At 42.6% G+C, this 26,533-nt stretch overlaps 2 protein-coding genes across 9 annotated transcripts in view; both read left to right on the top strand.

The window, feature by feature from the left end:
- The first annotated feature begins 1,614 nt into the window (after positions 1-1,614).
- Positions 1,615-10,089, top strand: LOC123343843 (CDC42 small effector protein 2-B-like). 5 transcript variants are annotated; one of them, XM_044979286.1, is made up of 5 exons: positions 1,615-2,671; positions 3,928-4,099; positions 7,695-7,796; positions 8,304-8,412; positions 8,761-10,089. In XM_044979286.1, exons 2-4 carry the CDS (start codon positions 4,046-4,048, stop codon positions 8,376-8,378), a joined length of 231 nt encoding a protein of 76 aa, XP_044835221.1. In that variant the 5' UTR covers positions 1,615-2,671; positions 3,928-4,045; the 3' UTR covers positions 8,379-8,412; positions 8,761-10,089. The 5 variants fall into 5 exon arrangements, with proteins under 5 accessions (XP_044835221.1, XP_044835223.1, XP_044835222.1 ...); XM_044979288.1 differs by lacking the exon at positions 1,615-2,671 and adding an exon at positions 3,029-3,122; XM_044979287.1 differs by lacking the exon at positions 1,615-2,671 and adding an exon at positions 3,083-3,129.
- A 12,217-nt stretch (positions 10,090-22,306) lies between these two features.
- SPPL2A (signal peptide peptidase like 2A) overlaps positions 22,307-26,533 on the top strand; it is a 49,586-nt gene continuing 45,359 nt past the window's right edge. The window contains exon 1 of one of the 4 annotated variants that reach the window (XM_044980181.1): positions 22,307-22,497. In XM_044980181.1, coding sequence (XP_044836116.1) covers positions 22,444-22,497 — 54 coding nt within the window. In that variant the 5' untranslated portion in view covers positions 22,307-22,443. The remainder of the gene's footprint in view (positions 22,498-26,533) is intronic. The other 3 variants (XM_044980178.1, XM_044980180.1, XM_044980179.1) reach the window with 3 other exon arrangements.

Here is a 26,533-nt window from a genome sequence, read left to right as displayed (position 1 = left end):
TCTTATATAGGCACCTATTGTGCCCCCCTCCCCGATTTTTCACACTTGCTATCTGGTCACCCTAGAGTGGATGCCTCACTCCCACCTGCATGGCAGAGCGAGGCAGATCTTATCCCACTGTGTCCGCTGCTTGTCTCAAATAATTACTACTAGTATTTTATTCTAGTAGCAACCAGAGTCCCTAGTCAGTGTTGGGTCTCCAGGGTACAAATAAATCAGAGAAGCCCCTGACCTAAAGGGTCAATTTAAGGGACAGGTGGCAGGGTGAGGGACAGATCCACCCAGCTTCCTAATACTAATGTTAGCTCTGATTATGGCCTGGGTACATTCCTTTGTGTCTCAGGCATAAAATGAGGATAATATCCACCATCTCATTAGCACTGGGGTATTGTGAAGATTAATTAGTTAATGTTCCTGCAAAACAAGAATTAAATCTCTACTACCATCATTATCACTTGTTGCTAGAAACACAGAGAGCATAATTCCAAAATACGTTGTAGGGCTGAGCAGAAGCATAACTGAATTCCATAAGTCACCATGCCGTAAACTTACTCCTCTTCCAATATTAAAGTATTTAGTTAATCAGTCTGTACAGCAGTCTTAACTTTCTGCAAGAGTCTTAAAAATCTATACTCAGACATGACTTTAAGAGAGCCACAAATGTATACTTTTAATAGTAGTGCACACATCTATCAGAGAATTCCATTGCAAAGATGCCAAGAACCATTCCTACACTACTATTGCAGCAAAACTCAAGTGATTGTTACTACTAAACAAATCAAGTTACCAATTCAGTTCAACAGGAGGAGAAAATAGAACCCCTAATTCCCAACACAGATGCAAAACTGTATCATCAGATCAACAGTAACTCTTTAAGTTACAACCCAAATACAGCATACGTAAGCAAGAACAGAAGGAAGCCAGACACTGCCCAAAACTCAAAGCTAGAAAGGAAAAAATGAACACTTGCACAAAATTAGAAAAATCCAATGGAAATTTTCAAAGCAAGAAATAGGAAATTTTCAAAGCAAGAAATATTTATCTAGAAGTGTTGTAACTGAGGCTGGAACAACAGAAATAACTAGCACAGTAAAACTGTTTTTATTATTGGGCTTGAGGAAAACATGGTGCCGCTGCAGTTCTCAGTCAGACCACAAATTTAAGGGACAGAGTTTTTGTTTGTTTGTTTTGATGCCAGACACCTACTGTTTTCAAAATATGCAACATGCTGACAAAGGTAAAAACAGCATAACACTTTCTACACCCTGGGATAACATTTGTGCTGATTTATGCCCTGTGAAACCAGTGAGGTTGTTAAATGAGCAGTTAAGTACACTAGCATATGACCAGGAAGCAGACATGGTTTAGGGTATTTAGCGCCTATAGAATCATAGAGTTAGAAGGGACTACCAGGGTCATCTAGTCTAACCCCTTGCCAAAATGGGGATTACAGTCCTGAATCTTAAATAAATAAATAATCCATTGAATAGGAAAGGATATAGAATGTGGACATCGGTGAGGTTCTGTGGCAGTTGGAGTTTGTCACTTGGATTCCAACAGTCAGTTCTTGGACTCTTGGGGTCTGGAAGCTTTGCAGGAAGGGAGAGAGGCTGTAGAAGGCAGGGGTTAGCTTTAAGTTACACCCTCTTTTTAGTAGCTTTTTTGCTACTCCTGCAGCCCTCTCAGTGTACTCATTTTGTACATTGTGGATGGGATTTTAAACAGCACTTGTGTGATTTAAGAGCACAAGTCTCATGGACTTTCAACTGGAAAGTTGCATCTGTAGCTGCTTCATTGACGTCTGTTGAGTTAGTCCGCATATACACTGCTGTGGCTGAGACTGAAATTTGTCCAACTGCCTTCACAGAATGGATTATGTCATTCTGTGGCCCTCTGTGAAGCTGTTTTAAACCCATCCCTCTTTCAAACAGAATAAGAAAGCATAACTAGAGAGCAAACAAAAGGCAGTCTTATGCCATGGTTCTGAGGACTATTTTCAGTTAACTTCTTGGCTATGACCCTAGTTCAGTATTCCAATGGCCTTGGGAACAAAAGATGGAGGGTGAGTAGGAGTGTCAGATTTTGACTCTATATTAATAGGGAATCAAAAAAGGAGCCACATATGAAATATTTCAACAGGCAAACATGGAATTTTCTATTCCAGGATCTTAACATTGTGTATATAACAATAAGAGAACAAAGGAAATAAAATCAGGGAGACGGAGACTACCTGTAAAAAAGACAGAGTGGTAATTCCTTACAATGGTGCAATTACGGTGAAGTCCACTTCATCCACATAAACCAAGTGTTCGGACTCCATGTGGAGGGAGTGTAAAGCAACTGAAAAAGTGAAAAATACCCCCTCAATTTGGAGCCAGTGACTGGGGCTGCTACTAAAGTCTGGAATAGCAAGTATAGACTCTCTCCAGCAACTATGCAAGCCATTGTGCCTTCAGGATCCATATAAATATCAGGCCTGCTCCTATTTTAGGCCCCAATTCTGCAGATGACTGCAATGGGACTCAGCAGAGGTGCAGGGATCTGCATTCACAGAGCTCAGTACAGCACTCGGGCCATAGACTTCTTCATCACCTTATGAAAGGCCAGCATCCAGACACCTGCATGGTCCACAGTCCCTCTACTCCGCACAGTTCCTCTGCACCGTATAATGGTAAGCACCTTAGGCTGGATGCTCATGAGCTAAGCTGCTAACATCTAGTGAAATCAATGGCATTTAGGGGCCTAACTCTTTTTGAGCATTTGACCCTTGGTGAGTATATTAAATGAGGTGGGAAATGATAATTAAGACAGATAAATAGTATTCAAAGCACCAAAGATAAAGTTAAGGTTTTTCATTCTATAACAACGTACCATATAGAACACTGAAAACTAATGGGCAAATAAGATAGATACCGTGAAAAATGAATGACAGAACATTCAAAAAGAAAAAAAATCAGAAGTATAAGAAGAAAGAGATAAAGTGGGAGGAGTAACACAAGCAAAGGTGAGGAAGACAAATGTGATAATTGGATAATTGTGGCCCTATATAAAGAATGCTTGTGGCTAATTATTGTTACTTTGTTTCCTGATGAAGGCAGTTGGGTTGGCTCAGAATGAATGAGGTTGCTTGTGAGCTTATGTTTGCTTTACTCTTTTTTTTTAAATTAAAAAGTAGCTGTGATATTTTTGTTATCTAGGTGACCAAGATACAGGTGCTACTGTGTGGATTATGTTATTCTATGGTCCTCTGTAAAGTTGTTTGGAAGAGGGATGGGTTTATAACAGAATAAGCAAGGTTAATGTGGGAGTAAATAAAAGGTAGTCTATGCTGTGGCTTTAAGGGCTATTTGCAGTTAACTTCTTGTCTACGACCCTAGTTCAGTATTGTTTTTCATTCGTGTTCTTATATACTCTAGTGAGTATATAAAACTAATGGTGACCTGCTGACTTTTTTCTATCATAAAAAGCTCTTCATTGTGGTTATTAAGGGTGTAATCTATTCTTCGCATCTAGAACTAGAATCAGGTTTCTCTGAGACTTGAAGTTTCTGTAACTAGCTTATTGGGAAAGGTAAGAGAGGGATCTCTTTCTTGTATCATACCTATATTATGTTCTGAAGAGGTTTGAGTTTCCAAGTATCTAATCTGTTCTGTTCCTTTCTATGAAAACTGTATTCTAAACATAATGCCTCTTAAAGAGTGTTAGAACTATTTCTTCTTGCAGTCTCTGTTTTTGTTCTAAGCCTACTGAAGCCTTTATTGCTCAGTAATTGCCATTTAACAGTATTTTGGCACTTCTTGCTTATATCAGTAAAAATAAACATACATGTTAAAAACGCTGTTAAACATGTGTAATCCCCAGATGTTCATCTGACTTGGCTGCCTTCTGGGTATCTACTAAAATAATTCCTTTAAAACTCCATTTTAGGAACTGGTTTTTGTGTAGAAGTGGTCTCCTGGTTCCAGTGTTCCCTTTGATGTGGCAAGATCAACAAGCGAACAAGATTTCATAACCACCTTGTGTAGGGAAGCTACTGAAAGACACAATGACTGAGTTCTTGGTTTGCTTTAACTGGTGCAGTGGTGAGCAGCCCCAGCCAGTAAGTACATGCTTGCATTGGATTTTTAAGATAGTTTTGAATTTACAATGAGAGCTTTCATTTGTGTGGCCTTTATTCTTGTGATCAGCGACACTAAGGAAAGCAAAATATAAAAACTGATAGGGGAATCCTATCAGTAAAAGATATATCAGATTTTCTGATGGAGCTCATAACACTAATTAGAGTTGCTATTTTCTAGCTGCATGTGAATTAGACAATTAATTTCCTATTAGTGTTGCACCTCTAAGCTTTTCCTACATTGAGAAACACAGTTGCTGAATACTTATTCTGCAATTAGGATGTAGTTTCATGAGGGCTTAGCATATCCTGCACCAGATAGGAGAATACGAGATTCTGTTAATGAAACATGACATGGGTATATTTCAAAACAATTCTGAATGTCATGTCTTGTAAAGATGTGATGGAAGTCAAAATAATTAAACCCTGTGAATTGGGGAGAATTCTTGTGATAACTGTTCTTTAATGACTGTGTCTGGTAAGAAGAGTTGATGAGAACTCTAGAACCCTTAATAAAGCCTTCAGATGCCTACCTATGGGCTATTAATGGAGACTAGGAGGGAAAATCAAGGATGCATAGCCACCCTTAAAATGTATACATCAGTGGAGTTTTCTGGGGGAGTGGATATGTGATATGCTATGGTAGCTGCCATTTTTGCTATAACTGAAGATTCAATAACACTTCAATTACCAACCTCTATCTGCAGTTTTAATACTTGGTGTTTTTTAAAAAGTTGAAGCAAGATCTAGATACAGGACATATCCATACAGTTGTGCGCAACTCTTCTAATGTGTTTTTATTTAAAGGTCAGTTCCAGACTGGGGTTGGGGAAGAGAGCTGCAGAAGTCTTCCATGTCTGATAACTAATCATAGAGACAAATGTGTTTAGTCTACACTCCTATTTTCTTTTAATTGTAATAACAAATGGTTAAAAATTGCCAACTCTGCAAATTCAGTCTGGGCTCACAACATGGAAACTCTCTGCAGGCCAAATTTTGCCCACAGTGACACATGGGCAACTAACTGCCTTCAATGGTTTTGCATAAGTTTCAACAGGTCAAAATCTATTGATGCAGAAAAAGAACAAGAATTGGCTCACTCTTAGCTCTGCTTCCTCTTCAGGGCTAGAGAGTAAAAAGCAGTAAACTTGTCACCAAATCCCTGATGCTGAAACTGGATCTGTGGGAGGCTTCTTGGGACTCTGCAGAGTCCCCCATAACTTCACTGGGGCTCCCCATGCAGATAGAGTTCCAGATCTGGGGGGTTCTTGGTTAGCAGACTGGACTAAGAATAATTAAGAACTAGATCTAAGTTAAAAGGTGTAATTTAAGGTCTCCAGAATGGAACAGTACTTCAAATATTGGAGTGTTCCAATAATGTATCTGCACTGCATTTTACTCTAAAAACCAAACCCTCTTTGAGGTGTGGCTACAGCCTCTGGAATGTAATATTTGAAAAGGTCAACATCCTTCTTGGTTCTCACTGAAGAACATTTAAACAACTGTCTCTAGGGCTGAACTTTTCAGTAGTAGAAGTACGCAAGCGACCCTTAGCCTCTACCTGCAGACTTCAAAGGAGGGAGACTGAGATATATTTAGTGCTTCTGAAAGTACCCTTTCTTTGACCATTACACTAAGGGTTCTGCAAATGCTCCTTAGTCTTGACTTGGTCCTAGACCACTATTGACTAAAGACAAGAAAACTGGCTTTGTGATGCATATAAATGGAAACTAAATTGTGGTGGCAAATCACATATCCTGAAGTGCAGGATTAATATACTACTTTGTGGTTTAAACCAATATGGCTACATAGAAAACAACCCTATAACCACATCAACATGCATTAGTTATAAATCATTACAGACCAACCCCACATCTGTCACACCAACTCAGTCACTGGCTAATGTACTTGTGTGGCACAAGGATAAACTCTCTGGTCTTATAACTAACTTGATACTGGAGAATTCCCATAGGACATCACTCTGGCAAGCCTTGGGTATCTTGTATACAAGGAAGGTAAGTCTTGCTAGTGTTGTCTATTGGTGGGAATGTATTACAGTACAGGTGATACTATGGTAGAAGCAAAATGAATACTTGCCCTCTTTTTTTTTGACTGTCCTGCTCTTCCCCCTCCATACTGCCGTGTGGACACTTGACCTTCTCTTCCTCAAAAGTGCTTTTTAAAACTAATATAATGGCTTACTGGATATCTCGGCTCCCAGTTCAGTTGCATTTAATTAGGTAGGGAGTGGTCTGTCCAAAGCGGCAGCAATAATAGTTCAGGGAATGCCTATTTATGTACTCTGCCTCCCTGAGAGAAGTAACTTCTCATCTTGCTCTATACTCAGCATGCAGATCCCATAGCTTTCTGGCAAAGGAACTGAGGAGGATTCTCTTTTGGAACTCCTCAGTACCCCCCCAAGAAGGATTTTTTTAATCACCAGAGGTAATACATATTTTTCAAACAAAAACAAACTTATAACAAATACTTGTATAGGGTCCTCTGATCTCAGTAAGACCATTTTCTTGGGATAGAGAAAATTCTTGGGAAAGATGCTGCATGCAAATAGTATGCTGCTGGTCATACTGCAACAGTCACTCAGTTGATTGTTCCACCAGCAATTAAGGTTTCCTACCGTAGGAGTCTCCAGGAATTAGATTGTCACAGGAGGCAATCTCTAGGAATTTGTCTAACAAAAGTTGGCAACCCTACCAGCAATATAAGCTTTGTCATCCCAATGCAAGACAGGAGAGAAACTGGGTTTAATTAAATCTGACTCCTGGAACCTTGACTTCATTGTTCTAGGACTGGTTGAGAAGCTAGCTTAAAAAAATGCATAAATGTCCCTTATTGCATTTAGCATTGTGGTGCATAGATTTCTAACCCAAGAGGCCCAGACTCACAAAAATGCATCTGCAAATGCTCAGTTAGACATAGGAGTTGTTTTGCACCTTTACTTTAATTTAAGAGTCTAAATAGTCAATCTTCAGACCCCCATCCTGGAAACTAATCAAAAGATGGAACCTCTGGACTATAATGAGCCTCTTTGAGGGTGCAAAGTTCCATAGAAAGAGGCCCCAGTCTTGCAACTGGCCTATCTGGCTATAGTAAGAGGTTAAAATTCAGTAACTTCTCTATAGGAGTCCTGCTGATGGAGTAAGTGTCACATTGAGTCCTCTAGTGCTCCTAATTTGTGTTCATATCAGACGAAAAGCAAGTGGAAATGGCAGAGGGAGTATCTAGTGTAACTGCCTATTTTTATAGGTTCCTCAGTTATGTTGAGTGAAAGACTACAAGTCTGTTCCTTTAGCGCTAGAAAACAGCTTTTTAGCACTTGCTTCAAATCTTCTGCTGACAAACAGATTCATACTTCAACAAAACCTTAGTACATTCTGCTCTTGTTTTAAAAAACAACACTGAAATGTGTTGGTTCTGTTTCCACTAGGAGTCACTGGAAGGTCAGTATTAGCAAGTTTCTTATCAACTGGGTGATAGTTCCCAGACACAACCTTGACTGTCTTATGTAAAGGATTTTCTGCATAAGAACTTATAATTTTTTTCCTCTTCTCTCTTAAAGAAGAGACGTCGGAGACTAGATCGAAAAATGATTGGAGAACCAATGAACTTTGTTCATACTGCCCATGTTGGAACAAGAGATATGAATAGTGGTTTTACATCAGTAAGTATGTGATCTTCAAGATGAGCAGAAATATGTGAGACATGCCTAACTGCTAAGACAAAATATTTGAAGTTGTGAGCATCACTTGCCAGTGTATAGAGAATTAATGCATCAGAATAGTGTCGGGACATACCATAGTCTTCTACATCCTACACACCCAAAATAGATTTATTTTAGGTCACTTAACTTGATGCTAGTTCATAGCACTTTCTCATCTGACACACTGCAGTCCTGGCATATACAGTGTGGGGGATGGAGCATGTCAGTACTCCTGACGCTTCATTTTTCTTTCACTCCACTGAAGTACCCGGACTTGCGCACGCCCATTTAGAAAAAGCAGCATGTTGCTAATCTCTGTTTTGTCAATTGACATCCCTCCATATGTGGATAAGTATGTCTTGTCTATTAGGATTAATGTTTGAAGTATTTTCTCTTCCTTTCTAATTTTAAGACGTAATGCTTTTGACAAATAAAGGGCATCTACTAACCTACTGTATTTTTCTCTAGGCTGGATCAATTCAGGACCATATGAAGTCAAAAGGTGGCTACACAAATGGTACTCCTGCAAGTGCACAGCTATAGAAAACTCAAAAGGAGACTGATGCACCAATTTTTGGTATGTTCTGTTCTCTGAAGGCTTCCTAAAGTTCCATAAAAGCTATATGAGCTAGCAGCTGGTAGGAAAAACTCCAACTATATTATGTAGCTTAATTCAGGCTTCAGCCTTCTTTGTAGAATGGCTTGTATACACACATATGGGGGCTATTATAATTGCCAACCTGGTATGGTGATGGTGCAGTACCAATTAGAACACCATCTTGGGTGTCTTCCAAATAGGAAGACCCCAAACCTACCCCAGAGAACTTAGTGTTAGATTGTATGCCCCCTTTTTTTTGGTAGGCATGGTTACTAGTTTAAAACCACTTGCATAAAAACAGTCTTGACTTTTTTTTCTTTTTCACAGAAATTCTGGAAACTGATGCTGTTGGAAGACCTCACTTGTTTACACTAATAGTAAAAGAGATTCTACTGGGGAATGGAGTATTTCATAGTAATGTAACATTTCTCTGACTCTAGTAGTTGGATGCCCACATTCTAATTAATTCTTTGCTAGAACTATACACTAGTGTTACTTTTAACTTTATAAATTAGATCTTAAAGCCCAGTGAAGTCTCCACAACACTAAGGCTTTTGTGATGGATACTCTTACAAAATAACTGGGTTCTCCACCCTAAAGTAGGTCCAGGTGACTGGAAAAACAGGTATGTGTTTCCATCACTGAGCTGTAAATGCCTAGCATGTTCTCTCCCACTACTGTAATAACTGCAACAGATCTCGCTGTGCCAAAGTCTCTGAAAGAGGCTAGGTAATGCTGGATGGGTCTCAACAGAATGCTCAAGACTTTCTTTAGACTTAAATTTATGCATCAGCAATTTACATTACCAACTGAATTTTAAACTCTCATCTAGAGATGACATTCTAGGTATCAAGCAGTCATGTAGCGTGGTGGTTGGGTGGGTGGTTGGTTTTGGGGTTTTTTTGTTTGTTTTTGGTAGCTGATTGGTTTGGTTTTTTCCAATGGTAGTGACACCAGATCTAACAATAAGTGACAGCCTGTCTTCCAGACACTTAAAAAAATAAAACCAGTCTCTAATTACTTTGTTTTTTAAATGCATTGGAAGTTCCTAGGTAACTTTTTTTAAACTGAAGTAGATGATGTAATGGCCTAAATTAAAGAGAAAATAGGTAGACTAGTCTTAATCACTTCTCAAAGAAACATACCACATTTGACACTTATGCTAAATTGTAGTCTGTGTATACTTGATATATGTACAGTGCTGGCATTTTGAGATGTTGCTTCTGTTAAATAGTCATGAATGCCAGAGGCAACAAGTTTAAGTATCCCTTGAAGTGACTAGGTCCATAATCACTATCATAAGTGCATCTTTATCTTTTTTAATCTTGGGTAATAGACAATTGTCCTCTCAAACTATGCAATTGGTATGGATGCAGCAACTTAAAGTGGTCATAACTTGCTTCCTTGATTTCACTTAAGTTCATGAACTTGAATTATCGCCAACTTTAGAGCATTGACAAGACACCTGGTAAGTCAGTGGAACTCTCATTTATTTCAACAGGAGTAGGATCAGGCCTGCAAGTTTGTCTTTAAAATATCTTTCAACACAGTGTGATCTGACCACTGTCATGCGACTCTCCTATAAATTAAAGAGGTCTTCTGTGACTGAAATGTGTCAGTGTATACCTATTGCTATAAGAGCTGATGTGAAGGCTTAAGACAGTGTTTCCCAAACTTGGGATGCCACTTGTGTAGGGAAAGCCCCTGGCGGGCTGGGTCAGTTTGTTTACCTGCCATGTCTGCAGGTCCAACTGATAGCGGCTCCCACTGGCTGTGGTTTGCCGCTCCAGGCCAATGGGAGCTGCTGGAAGCGGCAGTCAGTATGTCCCTCGGCTCACGCTGCTTCCAGCATCTCCCATTGGCCTTGAGTGGTGAACCGCGGCCAGTAGGAGCTGCGATCAGTTGGACCTGCAGACATAGCAGGTAAACAAACCAACCTGGCCCACCAGGGGCTTTCCCTACACAAGCGGCATCCCGAGTTTGGGAGACACTAGCCTAAGATGAGGGGCTATTCTGTCTCTGTACACTCAGGGTAGAGAAACATTCTTCTTTCAAATGAATTGAACACTATTTTTACTGTAATTTTTCCAAAGTGACTGCAGTAACTACACAAAGCAAAGATTAATTCTTTTGGCATATGTGTATATCACATTAGAATACATGCCCTGTTTTTTAAATAGCAAACTATAGACTAGCATGAGTATCTTGTCTGTAATTCTAACACAAGGTCTGTCATACTAAAGTTTTTCCAACTTGGTTTTTTGGATCATAAATACTGTAATTGTTCAATAAACACCACCTTGAAAACTCAACTACTTCTGCTTGTATCTTACACACTTGAAAAATAACCTTGTACTCCCTTAATAGCTTGGAGTGAACAGGTTCTAATGTAACTTTTTTTTGTCTACCACACCTTAGACAAAGGAGGAGGCATTACAATTCTGAAATTGGTTATAGTTGTGATAAAGAACATATCTTACTTTTAGTGGTGTAAAAACAAGGAACTCAGGCTGACAGCACTTAATCTCTACTGATCTTATAGGCTGAGCGAGGGTCTACTCCCTTCTCCCCACCACCATGCTATTAAAAACTCCAAGGGATTTGAAAATCTTTTCCACAGCTCTGCTCCAGCTGAATTTAAACCCTCGTCTTGAGGGAATCCTCAAGCTAGCAGGGTAACATTCATTCCCTCTAGTCAATGTAGTGAAAGTGTTGTATGACTAGAGGAGATTGCTTCTGTGGTAAGAAAGTTGTACAGCTTTGACTAGTTGAAGTTGGCCATTTAGACAGCATGAATCTGCCAGCAAAGTTAACAGGCTTCACCTTCCTGAAGACACGTTTTGAGATAATATGCTGATGGTTGAAACAACAGAATAGTGGATCAATTCAACACTACTCTTAAAGTGTGTAAATTGAGCCCTTCTGTAATCAAGTCCCATCTCCTATTTAGCCATACCTCTCTCTACACCCCTTTTCTGTGTGACCAGCACAAGCAGGCAAATGGTTGACAAGGATAGGCTTAAACAGCAGCCTTCAACTTTATTAATTTATAGCTGGGGAGGGGCCCTACATTGCCGACCCCAGCTTTCATGTATGGGGTGGTTATGGAGTTTCTACTGTAAGCTCCACAATCAGAGTAGACCCTCCGTGGTTTATTCCACAGACTCACTTCACTTGTGAAACCTCTTCCCCCTCATGTAATGAGGGGTAGTCTGACAGAGGCCACAAGGTGGGGCAGGGGCAACTTCAGTCCAAAAAGGTTTCAAGTGCGCCTCTCTTATTGGCAATTTTGGTTCTTTTAGCCTTTACCTTTACTGGCTAGAGTGAGTGCCAGTGATTTTAGTATGGATGGACCCTAACCCACCATGCCTAGTACCCCCATCTCCTGCCTGACCCTATCCTTAATGCCATGGAGCCAACCATCAGCCCCACCATCTACCAAACTCCATCCTTCTTAAAGAGCTCAGTGCCATTGTATCAGATATCACTGTCTTCTCCCTCTTCCCACCCCTCCCAAAAAAAATCTCAATTACCCTAGCTACCTCATAGCTCACATTCTTTCCTGCCCCAGTGACATGGGGTGGCTCAATGGCTCCCCCCAACTCATCTTGTGCATATCCCTGACTAAATCAATGGAGGGTGAGGCCAAAGTGTGTAATAACTCCACATCTCTCTGTAGTCCAATCCTTAAATTTAATCCAATGCACTACCCAAGATCACTTTCACTCAGGTGAATAATCTCAGGACACCAGGTGATTGTAGCTTTGCCATCCACATGTGCTGGACTTGCTCATGCCCTGCCTACCATACCATCACAGGCAAATGGCTTCAGCCTTGAAGCTCAGTTGTGATCCACCAGTTGATGCCCATCCCATAATTGCTTAAACCAACATTACAAGCGGCATCAACAAGCACTGAGACCAGCTCTGACCTGCCCTGAGTGCCATAACATTGAAGATAAGTGGCTTCAGCCTGGCAGTGTAGTGGTTGTCCACCTTGTGCCTGGCTGATATCTGGCCACAATTAATTGCTTAATCAACCCAACATCAATAAACACTCGGACCAGCTCATACCCTATCTCCCGTACCAAGAGCCTCTCCTGTTGAGCTAATTAATCTGTATAGCTTTGGCCTTGAAGCCCACCAGTGATCCACAGGCAGATGGGGCAAACTCTAAGAATTTGTTGCCTGCCAGCTAGGAGGGGAAGGGTCCCAACTGAGGTCCTGGGTCCTATACACCAAGATCTCCCTGTCCTAGTCTCCTTCTCGGTCCAGGATGAGGTGTCTGTTCTCCAGTTCACCTCCTCAGAATAGTTGGCTTGTCAGTGGTTCCCATCTGCTCCAAAGTCTTGTGGAAACTGAGACTTTCTCCTTAGGGGAGAGCGATCCTAGGGCCACAGATGCCCAGCAAAGCTGTATAAGGAATCCTTGCTGATTTCTGAGGCTGCCACTCTCCATGTGTTCTTGTGGGCCAGACTGGAGATCCTCAAGAGTATGATCTGATTAAGCCTCTGATTGCTCCTGCATCCTTCCTTCTGCATTTTGTTGTAAGAAGTCAAATCTCTGCACTAAGGAGCAATCTTTTTCCCTTCCTTTAGTCCTCATCTCCCCATCCACACACTTCAGGTTATTTTTAAATTTGCCTAGGTGAAGTATGGTTGGCCACAAACTAGATGTAAAGGACCTCATTCTTTTGCTCCTTTGTACCTTGTATGCTCACTTCTGTACAAAATTCTGACTTGGTGGTATTTTATACTCACTTTTCACAGGTGTAAGGAATAACACTGCGTAAGGGAGAAGAGGATCAGGCTCTATGTATATAACAGTGCCACAGTCCTAATACTATAGATTTCTTCAAATGAATCAGAGGTAGTCGTTTTGAATAGTGTCTGTTTTATACTATGAGTGTAAGAACTAGATATAGTGGGGAGCAAAGCACAGGTATCATTGCATATAAAGTCTAATATGGCAGGTTAAAAAAATCCAGACTCCAATACTATTTTCTTTTTCAAAGTATTATCAGATACCTCATATAAGCATTTAATACCACTTGCATAGTGCTATGCTGTGTTTTTTAAATGAGATGTCAGCATATCCTATCGTAAGATAATCTCTAACACAGGAACTGGCTTCCCTTTTATAGTAATTACTGTACTACTGCTGCAGGTCAATGACTGGACATAGGAGAATATGGTAATTGGTTAAGTTTAATGTCCATTCCGTGGGAATGGAGACAAACTATTTTAGGAAACATTAGATATTCTTCATACTTAAATCAATGTTTTTAATTTATCGGTACAGTAAAAGTTCCTTGTCTATCCCTGAGGACAGGGATGACGGGGATTCTTAATTTAAGAAATATTTTATACAAGTTATTAATTATAGTGATTCTGGAAAAGTAGATTTTTTTATTTTTTTTATTTTTTAGCTGATGATTATAATACCTGACTGTTTTGGGTTGTCTTTGGACATTACTTTGATATCAGTCTTGTGGAATTGTCATGAAAACTTAACAGTCCAAGATCAAATGTTACTTATCTGTGCTTCATAATGATTGCTGTTGGAGGTAAGATTCGGGGAGGGAGGGATAGGGGGAGGATATGGTGATATTTTACTCTGCTGTCAAAGCTTTCTTTCCTCTGGGTTGTATTTTGCAAGGTTTCCAGGTATCCTGCACTGACAAAATATTGTTTTATACAGCTGCACTAGATTATTGGCTCTTTGAAGGATTAAACATCAGAGTGCTTGCTTTGAGAAGGGTTTCAGCTCCTGTACTTTGCAATGTCATCTTCTTTCTAAAAATTCCTCTTTTCAAAAGATTGTTTAAAAGACTGATGGAGCTCCCTTCTAACTCTTCAACATGTTCCACTAGTCCATAATTGTAGCCTGTAATTTTTGAAGGTAGATTCCTTTAGCCCTAGACAGTATAGGAGAAATGACTCCAGCATTAAAGAGTTAATGTCAGAGGAGTGGAGTCCTGAAATAGAAAGCTGGTTGGCTCATTAGATTGCAAATCGGCTTTAGGGCAGGAAACAGAGTAGCCATAAATGCAGTGGAATGTTTTTAGAGAAGCAGAGCTGTTTCCAATAACTTTTTTTTTAAAATTAATGCTGCAACTGTTTAACCTTTTAGGTTACGTAGGCTGTAGGAAGACTCATAGGCATTACAGACCTGCACCTAGCTTCATGAAATTGTGTGATTACATCAGAATCTTAGCTTTCATGATAGCAGCATGCCAGTGCTGCCATAGTTAAAGCTTTATCAAGATATCTGTTAAAAGGTTGACCATTCTAAATCCTCTAAAAATGGACATGCTCAGTTGGACTTGTTTGAAATTTAGTGGAAAAATTTGAGTGGGGTTCTGGAGATATGAGCTGTGGAAAAATAGACATTTAAAAAAAAAAAAAGCTTCTATGGTTTGGTTGGTTGTTTTTACCCAGTGGTAGAGATCAAACTATTTGTTAGTGGATCAAAATGGTATTCCTAAGATAATGCATGAATCCCACTACATTTTTGGGAGACCCAAAGTGAGAACAATATTTAAAAAAAAAAAGTACATTTTTACACTGTATATGTGCCAATACAGAAAAGCAGCTAGACTGTTTCCATTCCCGCCGTTTAGTATGCTTTGAAACTCAACTCTTGGAAATGCTCTAAAATCCAAACCATTAATCAGATTGCTTTGAAGTTTGGGGTGCCTCATAGGGTAACAGTGTAGCATTACTGACCCAGATTTGGGGTTATTTGACCAAGGGGCTCCTTAGTTACAGACCCACCACCACAACTTGTATCCTTCTATTGCTCTGTATTGTTAAACTGATAGGTATTAATGACTGAATGAATCACAGACCTTGAGATGGCTGTGAACTTACCCTGCCATAACACAGCTAGGGATAAATTAATCACCAGTCCTACCTATGACAAAGAGAGATTTGGACTGAATGGGTGGAGTTTGCTGTAATTTGTGAATTATGAGTGGTAATTTCATTTTGGGGGGAATGTAATCAAAGTATTGTAGGGGATTAGATGTGAATTTGTCCTGCATGTGGAGAGGCATTAGGGGGCAGAGGAGTTGGGGGTGGGGGGGAGGGAAAAGAGCGGCTTGGGGTTGCAGTGAAGGGAGAGGGTTTGTGGGGAAGGGGATGAATGGTAAGGGAGGTGAGAGAGGTTGAGGGCTCAGGTGAAGGAGGCATCATGCTCCCAGCTCTGCCAGTGTACTGCAACCCCAGCTTTGCCAGAGCACCCTAACTATCCTGAATCCCCAGCTCTGTCAGTACACCTCACCCCCTGCAGACCCAGCCCTGCCAGTGAATCTGTCACCCTGTACTCCAATCCCCTTGCATCCCACAGCTGTGCCAGTGCACTTCAACCTCCATGCACGCCAACCCCCCCCATGCCCTCCAGCTATGCTAGGTGAATTGTGGGTTGGCGGAGTACAGGGGTGTGTGTGTGTGTGTGTGTGTTAATGGGGCATATTAGGGCATTGTTGAATGAGGGCAGAGTTAAGGTTGCATGAGCAATCTTACCTCTTCATTTATGGATTTTCAGAAGTTTGGGTTTTACTCAGTGCAATGTTCTGGAAGGGGACAACTTACCACTAAGCAACTTTACTCTCCATTTAACATAGTTTCCAGCCATTTAATTGATTTCAAAACAAACAAAACCTAATCTGAATGTAACTGATGCAGTGATATCTACCTAAGTCTGCAGAGAACCTGAAGTGATGCCTCTGTGAAGTATGAATTGCCCCATGCATCTCAATGTGGTATTAATTCCAAGTCTTACTGCACTTGGGGTCCTCTGCCAGTACTGTTCTAGCAAGGGGAAAGGGGTGCAGTGGGCTAGACTGACTCATCCAAGAAGAGTTGGGAGTGTAAAATAGTGGGAGGTGCATCCCTGTTACCTGGCTTCTCTGGGGGACAGAAGGTTCCCAGCTACTCTCAAGGTGAGGGGGGGCACCTGGTGCTCACCAGGGATGTGTGGCTTAGACCGCAGCCCCTCACTCTCTGGGAAGCGATGGGGGGACCTATTGCTACTGCCACTCCCACATCAGAAGTGGGAACACAGCCCAGAGGCAGGGCTACATGAATAGAGTCATGAGAGGCCTCATGTCATGGTGTGCCTTGTGTCCTGGATTACCTTAATCCATCTCTGAAGACATTAATGAATACTGTAACACATCTGGCCCTGAATTATTAACACAGTAACTCCTCACTTAAAGTCATCCTGGTTGACATGATTTTGTTGATCAATTAGGGAACATGCTCATTTAAAGTTGTGTAATGCTCCCTTCTAACATCGTTTGGCAGCTGTCTGCTTTGTCTACTGTTTGCAGGAAGAGCAGCCGATTGCAGCTAGCTGGTGGGGGCTTGGAACCAGTGTGGACCAGCAGCCCCCTATCAACTCCCTGCTCCCCTAAGTTCCCTGTGCAGCAGCTGCCTGCAGTTCAGCTGTGTCCCTCCCCCCACTGCCATGTGCTGCTCCTGCCCTCTGCCTTGGAACTGCTCCCTGAGATTCTTGCTTGCTGTGCGGGGGGGAGGGAAGGAAGAGGGGGGATAATGTCAGGGTGTCCCCTGCTCCTGTACCCCACTTACCCTATCTTCCATAGAGCAGGGGGGACAGACCAGGACTCAGGAGGAGGGAGCTTGCAGCAGCTGTGTCTCATCAAGCTGATCTAATAAACAAGGCAGTATATTTAAGGGAAATGCACATATCTCCCTCCATTCCTGCTGCCTTGTGTAGAGAGTTAACCCTTGAGGGCTCAGCCAAGTGCTAGTTCATCATTTAGCAGTAAGGGAAATATCCCACCCTCTGACTCCTCCACCTCAACCAAGCTTCACAATCATCATCACTGTGTACTAGTATTAAATTTTGTTTAAAACTTACTCTGTGTGTGTAATGTCTTTTGTCTAGTGAAAAAAAAATTCCCTGGAACCTAACCCCCTCATTTACATTAATTCTTATGGGGAAATTGGATTTGCTTAACATTGTTTTGCTTAAAGTTGCATTTTTCAGGAACGTAACTACAATGTTAAGTGAGATGTTACTGAATTATTTATTGCAATTACCACAATGCCTACTTCATAGCTGTTGTTCATGTTATACACCATGGCCACTGAAAACGAGTGACCAAAAGTCTGTAAGTCTGTTCCAAAAGTGTAGGTCCTTTCTACTTCAGCTAAGGCAGAATCTCCTGTAGCTGTTAATGTGACATCTGTTTGTGACTAGCTCCAATTCTGCAACCTTGGTTGCCTCACAATGCTTTGCTGTTGTAACTTCCAACCTGGGTCACTCATAATCAGCCTGCCAGCATGCAGGTCATACCCATGCAGGTCACACTCTGAGCCAGGGGTGGCTCCAGGCACCAGCATGCCAAGCACGTGCCTGGGGCGGCAAGCCACAGGGGGCGCTCTGCCGGTCGCCGCAAGGGTGGCAGGCAGGTTGCCTTCAGCAGCATGCCAGCGGAGAGTCCGCTGGTCCCACGGCTTTGATGGACCTCCTGCAGGCATGCTGCCGAATCTGCGGGACCGGGGACCTCCCGAAGGCATGCCACTGAAGGCGGCCTGCCTGCCGTGCTTGGGGTGGCAAAATACCTAGAACCGCACCTGCTCTGAGCCACAGTCTTGGTCCAGCAGCTCTGACCCCAGCAGCATGTCAGCAAATACCAGCCACACTCTGGCTTCCAGCAGCCTTTGTTACTAGTTGCAGGGTGACCCTCAACACACTTTCACTCGTGAATTTCCCCCAAAAAACATGTTTTGCACTGTCCAGCCTTCTGAACAGTCCAGATATACTAAGTCTGTTGCCCCTCTAAGGGGACCAATACTCAACAGCTTGCCACCTTAAATGAAGTTACCAAAAAAATTCACAACACTGGATTACTTCTGATTAAAGAACAAAATAAGTTTATTTAATAAGAGATTTTAAGTGAGTGCAGTACAAGTAATGAGGTATTAAAGTCAGAAATGGTTACAAGAAAAATAAAGATAGAATGTTTTCTAAACTTAAACTGAACTTTGCTTAAATCTGTTCCACCTTGTATTTAGCTGTGACAGTCTGATTAAGTTTCCCAGACTTGAAAGACTCAAAAGCTTCTCTCTCACCAACAGAAATTGGTCCAATAAAATATATTACTTTGCCCACCTTGTAGCTCAACTTCTGTCTGGTAGAAGGAAGCAGTCTATGTTCCTAGTCACCTATCTGAAATGTCACAGTAATTACAGGCTTCAAACCTGTATTCCAAATATTCTAATTACTAAAAGGTTTGGCTATTGTATTTTAAATACTTTTCATGAAAATGTAAGCAAGAAGCTTTTCTAGATTTTTTTTTTTTTACATTGACTAATGTTAAATTCACCTATGATACTTCTATATAAAACTATACTGGACAGGCAAGAAGGTTGTGTGGGTAGATTATTACTAAAGGCCCACTCCTTATTCAAGCAAAGCTCCCATTGAAGTTATGCCCTGTAATGCTAATTTCCACATAAAATGTTAAAATAATAACATACTTTCCTCTAAGTGAAGTAATGCTGGAATGTCTTCATTTACATACATAATCAATAGTTTATTAAGAATATATGTGCTCTACTTTAATTCTGGGATTGCTTTTCTGTATCTATCCAAGTGGCTGACCTAAAAAATATTAATCTACTGCCAGCACAAAGGGGATCATCTTTCTACTTATCTAGAGAGAGGACAGAGATTCTGATCTCAGTAACAGTTGTGTGAATGGGAATAGCCATATGGATTTAAAATGAAATTAGTAGGGTGACTCTGGGTTTACACTGCTGTAACTAAGGCCAGAACCTGATCCGAAATGTACTCATAATTATCAGGAGTGGGTTTTGGTACCTGAAAATATCTCCCTTGTTAAAGCTGACATTTGTAAGGAACTCAACACTACACCACACTGCAAAAATATGTGAATGGAAACCACCCAGATTCTTCAACAAAATAAATTCATAGATTCCAATGCCAGAAGGTTCCATTGTGATCATCTAGTCTGACTTCCTATATAAGACAGGCCCTAGAACTTCCCCAAAATAATTCCTAGAGTATACCTTTTAGAAACACATGATCTCTAGAAAATCCAGTTTGAACAAGTAATACATCCATATTTTTCCAGGGGGAATGATTTCAAAGGCTGATAATGGAGGAAGTTCATTACCCTCCCTACTACAGAAGATACATATAATGCCACACCACCTGCACAACTGAATTTTTAATACAAAGTACCCCAACAGTATTAACCCCAATTCAGTACAGTTTATTTTAATTCCATAAGGTTTGTTCAGGATATTGTCAGTCTGTCACAGTGTCTCATTCCTTTTCACTGTTTAAGCATGCTAAAATGGGAGACTGGACTGCTTGCAGTGTATCTGTTGCTGACACAGAAACAAAGTTCTGAATGTTACTGAGAAAAAATGCTTGTTTGGCATAGTCAAAGTAAAAAGAACTTCTGTAGATCAAAATAGTAATTATTTACAGAATTACATTTCAAGATTATTCAAATTCCTAGGGCCAAAATGTGATTTACTGTAAACTTGCAACAATAGGGTGGGGAATTGCCTCTCGATGCTACATTTTTATTTCTATTTGGTTTTTAAATCCACCATATGCGATGAGGGGGAAACCACATGCACACAAGCCCTCTTCCCTCTCCCCCAGCCCCCATAAAACAACATGACCATTGTTTGTTCCTGAATACAGTAGTTTTATAATTTTGTTAAGTTTGTTCCCCAGTTACTTCACCTTATTGAAACCAATATACAAGCTGATAATATCAATGGTTTTCCCTGTTTTTTTTCCAGTGTTCTCATCAGGCATCATTCCCATTACCATATGATGAATCACATTTGAAAAGGGTTTAATGAAGAGTTATATGTGCTCAACAGAAAAGATTGCAGGGATCTTGGGCCTGATGCTGAGAAGTGCCAAGTGTCCTTGACTCACACTTTGGCAGGTGCTGAGCATCCTGTAGGATTGGGCTTTTTGTTTTCAGTTTTGATTAGGTCCATACAACTATAGTGGTTTATAAAGAATAAATAAGAGTTTCACAGCAGTTCTATTAAAAATGAGTAACAGACAGGCTACTGGTTTATTATCCAGAAATTGTCAGGTGACACAAAGGAAAGGCAGCACACACTGAGCTATACATCAGGGGCTTGATGGCTTGGAATATTGGTAACAGAGCAGGTCATTTTTAGGTCACTATTTCATATGCAGTTGGAGTTGGAAACTAGTGTTCCTCTGGAACCATTGCAACCCTGATCCAAAGCTCTGTGTAAAGAGTTGGTGGGCTCGCTCCAGTGGCTAGTGTAAAAGCAATTTTCATCAAAGAGCCAAAGGACTGATTGATTTCATACCAAGTGCGCTACCCTCGCAATTCTAGCCATTCCTGCCCCGCAGCTGTGCTGAGTGTAATTTAATCCCCTTTTTAATTTTTTGTCTGTTGTTTCACTATTTTCCCTCCCCTCTTTCCATAGGTGCTGGAACTAGGGGAACTGCTGCACCCCCGGCTTGAAGTGGTTTCCATTATATATGGGGTTTAGTTTGGTTCAATGGCTCTCAGAATCCCCACAATACAAATTGTTCCAGCACCCCGCCTCTTTCACAGCCCCTGTGAGTTTTGGTGGGATTCTACAGCAACACTTGCTGACCAAGCCTTTGAAAAGAGTTTCTCTTTCCCTTTCTGCTCTGTCCTTGGCAGGAAAAGGAGTAAACACGGAGATCAGTCTCCCATGAAGAAACTACTGGAATATGCCATTATCCTTGTAGGGATATAGAGTTACAAACTTTAAAAATTAAAGCTGAGAATGTCATGTTCTTACTTGAGTGCTGGGACTTTAAGAAAAGCATCAAACAGGGAGAGACAGAGCTATGGTGTGGAGTGGGAAGCACATCAACTGTTTCCCTAATTACAGGAGGAGAGTATAGAGACAGCAGTAAAGGAAGGAGCCTCCAGAAGGGAGCAAAGTGTGGCAGGTAGCACAGAAAGCCCAGCCTGAGTGTATATGTGTTTGAGGGGGCAGTGAAGGTCACCTGCAAGCTCAGCAACAGGCAGTGGGTCCTGTTTGGCAACAGAAACTGAAGCCATCACACAAGCCCTTTGCATGTGCCACAGGCTCCTTGTTTAATGTTGCAGCAGCAACCCTCCAGAGGGATGCTGCAGTTGTCAGAAGGGAGTAGGGTGACCAGACAGCAAGTGTGAAAAATTGGGATGGGGGAGGGGGGGTAATAGGAGCCTATATGAGAAAGAGACCCAAAAATAGGGACAGCTGGTCACCCTAGAAGGGGGGAAACACTCAATTGGGGGAGGGCCCCAAAGGGGCCACCTTGGCTGCAGGATGAGTGGCCTGGCCTTGTCCAGGGCCTTAGGAATGCAATGCAGCAGCCAAACCCTTTGCTGGAAGGCAATAGGGACAACAGTCCTGCCCTTCTTCCCTGGTTCACCAAAGATCAACCCCGTCACCCCCACCCTCGTTATCCAGGGTTGGGGGGGGGGCACAGCAGGGCTAGGACCATGCAGGGCCTCGCTCCCCTGCTGGGCAAGGCATGCTCAGGCCAGACCACCCAGAAGGGGGGGGGGGCAATGGGCAATTTGCCCCAAGCCCCGCAGGGGCCCCCTCGAGAATATAGTACTCCCTAGTATTGCAATTTTGTTTTAATGGAAGGGGCCCCAGAAATTGCTTTGCCCCAGGCCCCCTGAATCCTCTGCGGGGCCCGACATGCAGCGAGGCCACACGAGGATTGGCTGCGGGAGGGAACCTGCCCAGGAGCCGGGGGAGGCGGCCGCCCAGGGCTCCCGGAAGCGGGGGAAGGGCTGTCACATGTCCGCGCTGGCAGCGGCAGCCCCCGCCTACCCAGCCGGCTGAAGAGGAAGTGCCGCGCTCGGGGCGGGCTCAGCTGGCGGCGCTGTGCAGGGTCCCTGGGCGGGTCCGGGAAGGCCGCAGGTGGAGGGCGAACCGGGGCCGGCTGCTGCCCCGGCGGGCGGAGGAGGCTGAGCAGGATGAGGCGCCCCTGGCTGCTGTGGGCCGCTCTCTGGGCCCTGCTGCTCCCGCGGGTAAGGGGCTGCCGTGCGGCCGACGCCGGCCCCGGTGACCGCGGGGAGGGCAGTCGGCGGGGCCGGCGCGGAGGCTGGGGAGCGGGGGCCGCCAGGGCGCTGTGGGAGAGAACTGGAGCTGTAGGGGGAGGCGAGGGCCGGTGTAGTGGCAGGGAAGGGGCGGGGGGCTGGAGTTGGGGGGGGGGCAAGGGCTGGCAGGGGATGTGGGAAAGGGGGGGGCGAGAGTCGGCAGGGGGCTGTGGGGGGAGGACTCTGGGAGAGAGCTGGAGTTGTGGGGGGGGTGAGGGCTGGCGGGGGGTTGTGGAGCGAAGCTGGCGGGGGGGGGGGTGAGGGAAGAGCGGAGGGGGGTGCGAGGGCTGGGGGGGAGAACTGGAGCTGGGGGGGAGGATGCAGTGTTGGGGTGGAGGGGGGTGATAGACCTGGGGGAGGGGTGTGGCATGATGTCATGTTGAGGAGAGGTTGGTTGGCATCATGTGGCGGGTGGTTGAGTTCAAGGTCCTGGACTGTGCAGTGTGAGCTGTGGGTCACAATGGCAAGACTGTGGAGTAGGGTGACAAGGTGGTAGTGGACATGGGTCCTAGTCATGTGGGCTGGTGTGAATGGGTTTGGGTGAAAGACTGCTTGTGTGAGCTAATATGACTCTGTGTCAATTCTGCTGTGTGCAAAAGGTGTCTTTCTGTATTTCTGGTTGTGATGAGAACCAGTCACTTTCTCCCTTGTTGGGAACGCTGCTCACTTTCAGAACCAAACTCAATCATAGCTTGTTTTGTTGAAGATCTGAAATGTCTGTCTGAAAAAGATGGATTGGCTCTTTTGGGTTTTCCAGTTCCTATCCAGGATCAGAAGTAAAACTGCTTTAAACATTACGACAGAGGCCATCCTGGTAGTATTTCTAGCTGGGCCTGGATTGTCAGGGTATTTCCAGTCCAACTCTGCAGACTAAAGGTCAGAAAAATGTCAGATAAATATATAAACTTTCAGATGCTTCCTAACTTCAAACTGGCTCTTTTGAGGTCCAGTCTATCGATAGGTCAGTGCTGATTGGCCTCTGCCCACAGGAGGAAACTTTTTATAAACATACCTATTGTTGCTACTTATCAGCTCCACAGCGGGCAGGTTAGTATAGCTGATGTTTTAAGTACAGTGTTGTATTGATATGCTCTTAGTAGGATTATGCAACATGCGTAAAACACTGGCTGTCACCTAGAGCCTGTGTACATTAACAATGAAACTATGACTACTGCTAATGGAAGTTAAATGGTGGTAGCAGTGTTGGGACTGTTTAGCAAAACAATGTAGTAGAAGTGTTGAAGAAGAAGTGATCACTTTTTTAGAAAAAAGATTACTACTTATGAAAAATTAGCACTGAAGCTTTATAACCCCATATTTATTTATACCTCTCATTTATACACAAGAAAGTTCTGATAATGGAAGGGGCTAATGTGAAAGCCTCTAGTTCTTGCTGCTCAGACTCGCTCCTGTCTCCATTTGAAGTAAGATGATCAATATCATGACTTTTCATTGCCAGCAGTTTATATTTTTAGATGAATGGGCTTAGTTTAAGAGGTAAAGATTGGCATTTCTTTTGCTTATTATAAATCATTAAATAACTCTTCAAAATCTGTCAACTTTATCTAGTAACTAAAGGACTGTACATTTAAAATACTAACAAGCTCTCACTATTTTCACACTTTGCTTTGTGAGCAGATGTTCACTCTTGGAGCTTGATAAAATGGGTTGCTCTTAATAAGAATTTTTGCCATTCAAACCAGACAGACCTAGCACTCTGAAACAACTACACAGGAGCACCTCTTGCTTTTTTCTCCTTTTATCCGAAGGTCTCGTTTGCTATAGGAGATGGTTAATGCCTTTCAAAGAAGATCATAGAGAAATACAAGCTATTAGCGTACTTCCTATATACATGGCATGCATCAAATTGCAAGCCTCTCTTTTTCTACCTCTCTCTTGCTTATTAATATTGCTTAAGTCTATACCTGGCAGATAACAAATACAAAACAAAAAGAAATCTAAAACCTACAACAGGGCTTGCCGACTCCTTTTGCTCTATTAATTCATTCCTGATGTTAAGCTAAGTGCCTCTTTCAAGAAGTCAAGATGACCAGCTTTAAATTATGGCATAATTTTCCTTAGTTGCCGGTCAATTACTTTCTTCTGGCAACACCTAACTGAAACAAGAAATGACACCTTTTCTTTCATTAGTCACCTTCTAGATATAATTTTTTTAAATTCTAGATCTTTATCTGGAACATGGAAAAGAAATGTTACATATTTCCTTTATTGTGGACAAATTCATATAGTGCCTGACTATTTTATGAGTCTGCATTTGTTTTATATTTAATCAAGTGTGCATCAAATTGGGAAATTACTAATTTAACTTAAAAAAAAAAAAAGGCTTTTAAGTATTTATAATAAATATAGTTTCAGAATCCATCCTCTAATGTGCCCCTCCAACAATCTTGCCAAAAGACTGTTGGCAAGAATTGTGAATAATATATTCATTTTTAAAAAACATAATTATAGGAATTTCCATACAATAACCTGTCCACAGCTGGAGTTTTTCTTTGTCTCTGTCAGTTAGTGGCCAGCTTTGAGAAATACAGGTGAAAAGTGCTATATCAGAAAATTATTATGAAATTTGGTTACTGAGCACTTTCAAAAATCAGTTTTCAGACTTTAGCATCTTCATTTTTCTTTAATTCTGTGCCTACACAAACACAAAAGGATTACATCATGGTATAAACTATAAAATCCTGTCTTAAAAATCTTATAAAATCAGGGTGGATAACAATCAATGATTTAAAAAAAATCAGATTTTTTTCTTTAAATCGGATTTTTTTGATAAAATGCTTTTTTCCTCAAAAAGTATATCTAAAGATAGTTTTAATTAAGATACAGTATAGCTCAAAGATATCTCATTATGGAATAGGGATTATAAATTCTAATTTTATAGTATGAGACAATATATTCATGTAATGTTTAAGAAAAGTTTTGTAAATGAGTTCCAACAGTTCATGGATTAGGGACCCAATCTTATGGGGCTTCAGGGGCTTCTGTATAGATTATTTAGGTTAATGTTTCTGTTTACCCAATGGGACTCGGTGCTTAGTCTAGAAGAGGGGTGAGCAAACTTTTTTGGCCCGAGGGCCACATCTGGGAATAGAAATTGTATGGCGGGCCATGAATGCTCAGAAAATTGGGGTTGGGGTGCAGGAGGGGGTGGGGGCGAGGGCTCTGGTTGGGGGTGCGGGCTCTGGGGTGGGGCCAGGAATGAGGAGTTCATGGTGCAGGAGGGGGCTTCAGGCTGGGGCAGGGGAGTGAGGTGAGGGAAGGGATGCAGGCTCCGGCTGGAGGTGCAGGCTCTGGGTTAGGGCTGGGGATCAGGGGTTTGGGGTTCAGAAGGGTTCTCTGGGCTGGAATCGAGGGGTTCAGAGGGCGGGAGGGGGATCAGGGCTAGGGCAGGGGGTTGGGGCATGGGGAGAGTCTCAGGGGTGCAGGCTCCAGGCGGTGCTTACCTCATGAAGCTCTCAGAAGCAGCGGCATGTCCCTTCTCTGGCTCCTACATGGAGGCACAGCCAGGTGACTCTGCACGCTGCCCCGTCCGCAGGCACTGCCCCTGCAGCTCCCATTGGCGCGTCGGAGGGGGGGCCATGCCGCAGCTTTCAGGAGTCGCATGGAGAAGCCCCCGACCCTGTGCCCCAGCTGGAACACCAGAGTGGGGCCATGCGGCTGTTTCTGGGAGCTGTGTGGAGCGGCCGCCAACCCTGCTCCCCGTCTGGAGTGCCGGAGCGTGGCAAGCCCCAGATCCCACTCCCCAGCGGGAGCTCAAAGGCCGGTTTAGAATGGCTGACGGGCCGGATTTGGCCTGTGGGCCACAGTTTGCCCACCCCTGGTCTAGAAGATACTGTCAAAGATACTTAGTTTTGCAGTTCTCAAACTGTGGATTTGTGTCTCCAGAGATAACATGCTTGTTAACAGCAAAAATGGTTTAAAATAAATAAATAAATAATACATAGAG

This window comes from Mauremys mutica, chromosome 11 (genome assembly GCF_020497125.1).
Source record: "Mauremys mutica isolate MM-2020 ecotype Southern chromosome 11, ASM2049712v1, whole genome shotgun sequence".
Classification (NCBI taxonomy): Eukaryota; Metazoa; Chordata; order Testudines; family Geoemydidae; genus Mauremys; species Mauremys mutica.
Note: the sequence above shows the minus strand (reverse complement) of the source record. Positions and strands in the feature narration are given on the sequence as shown.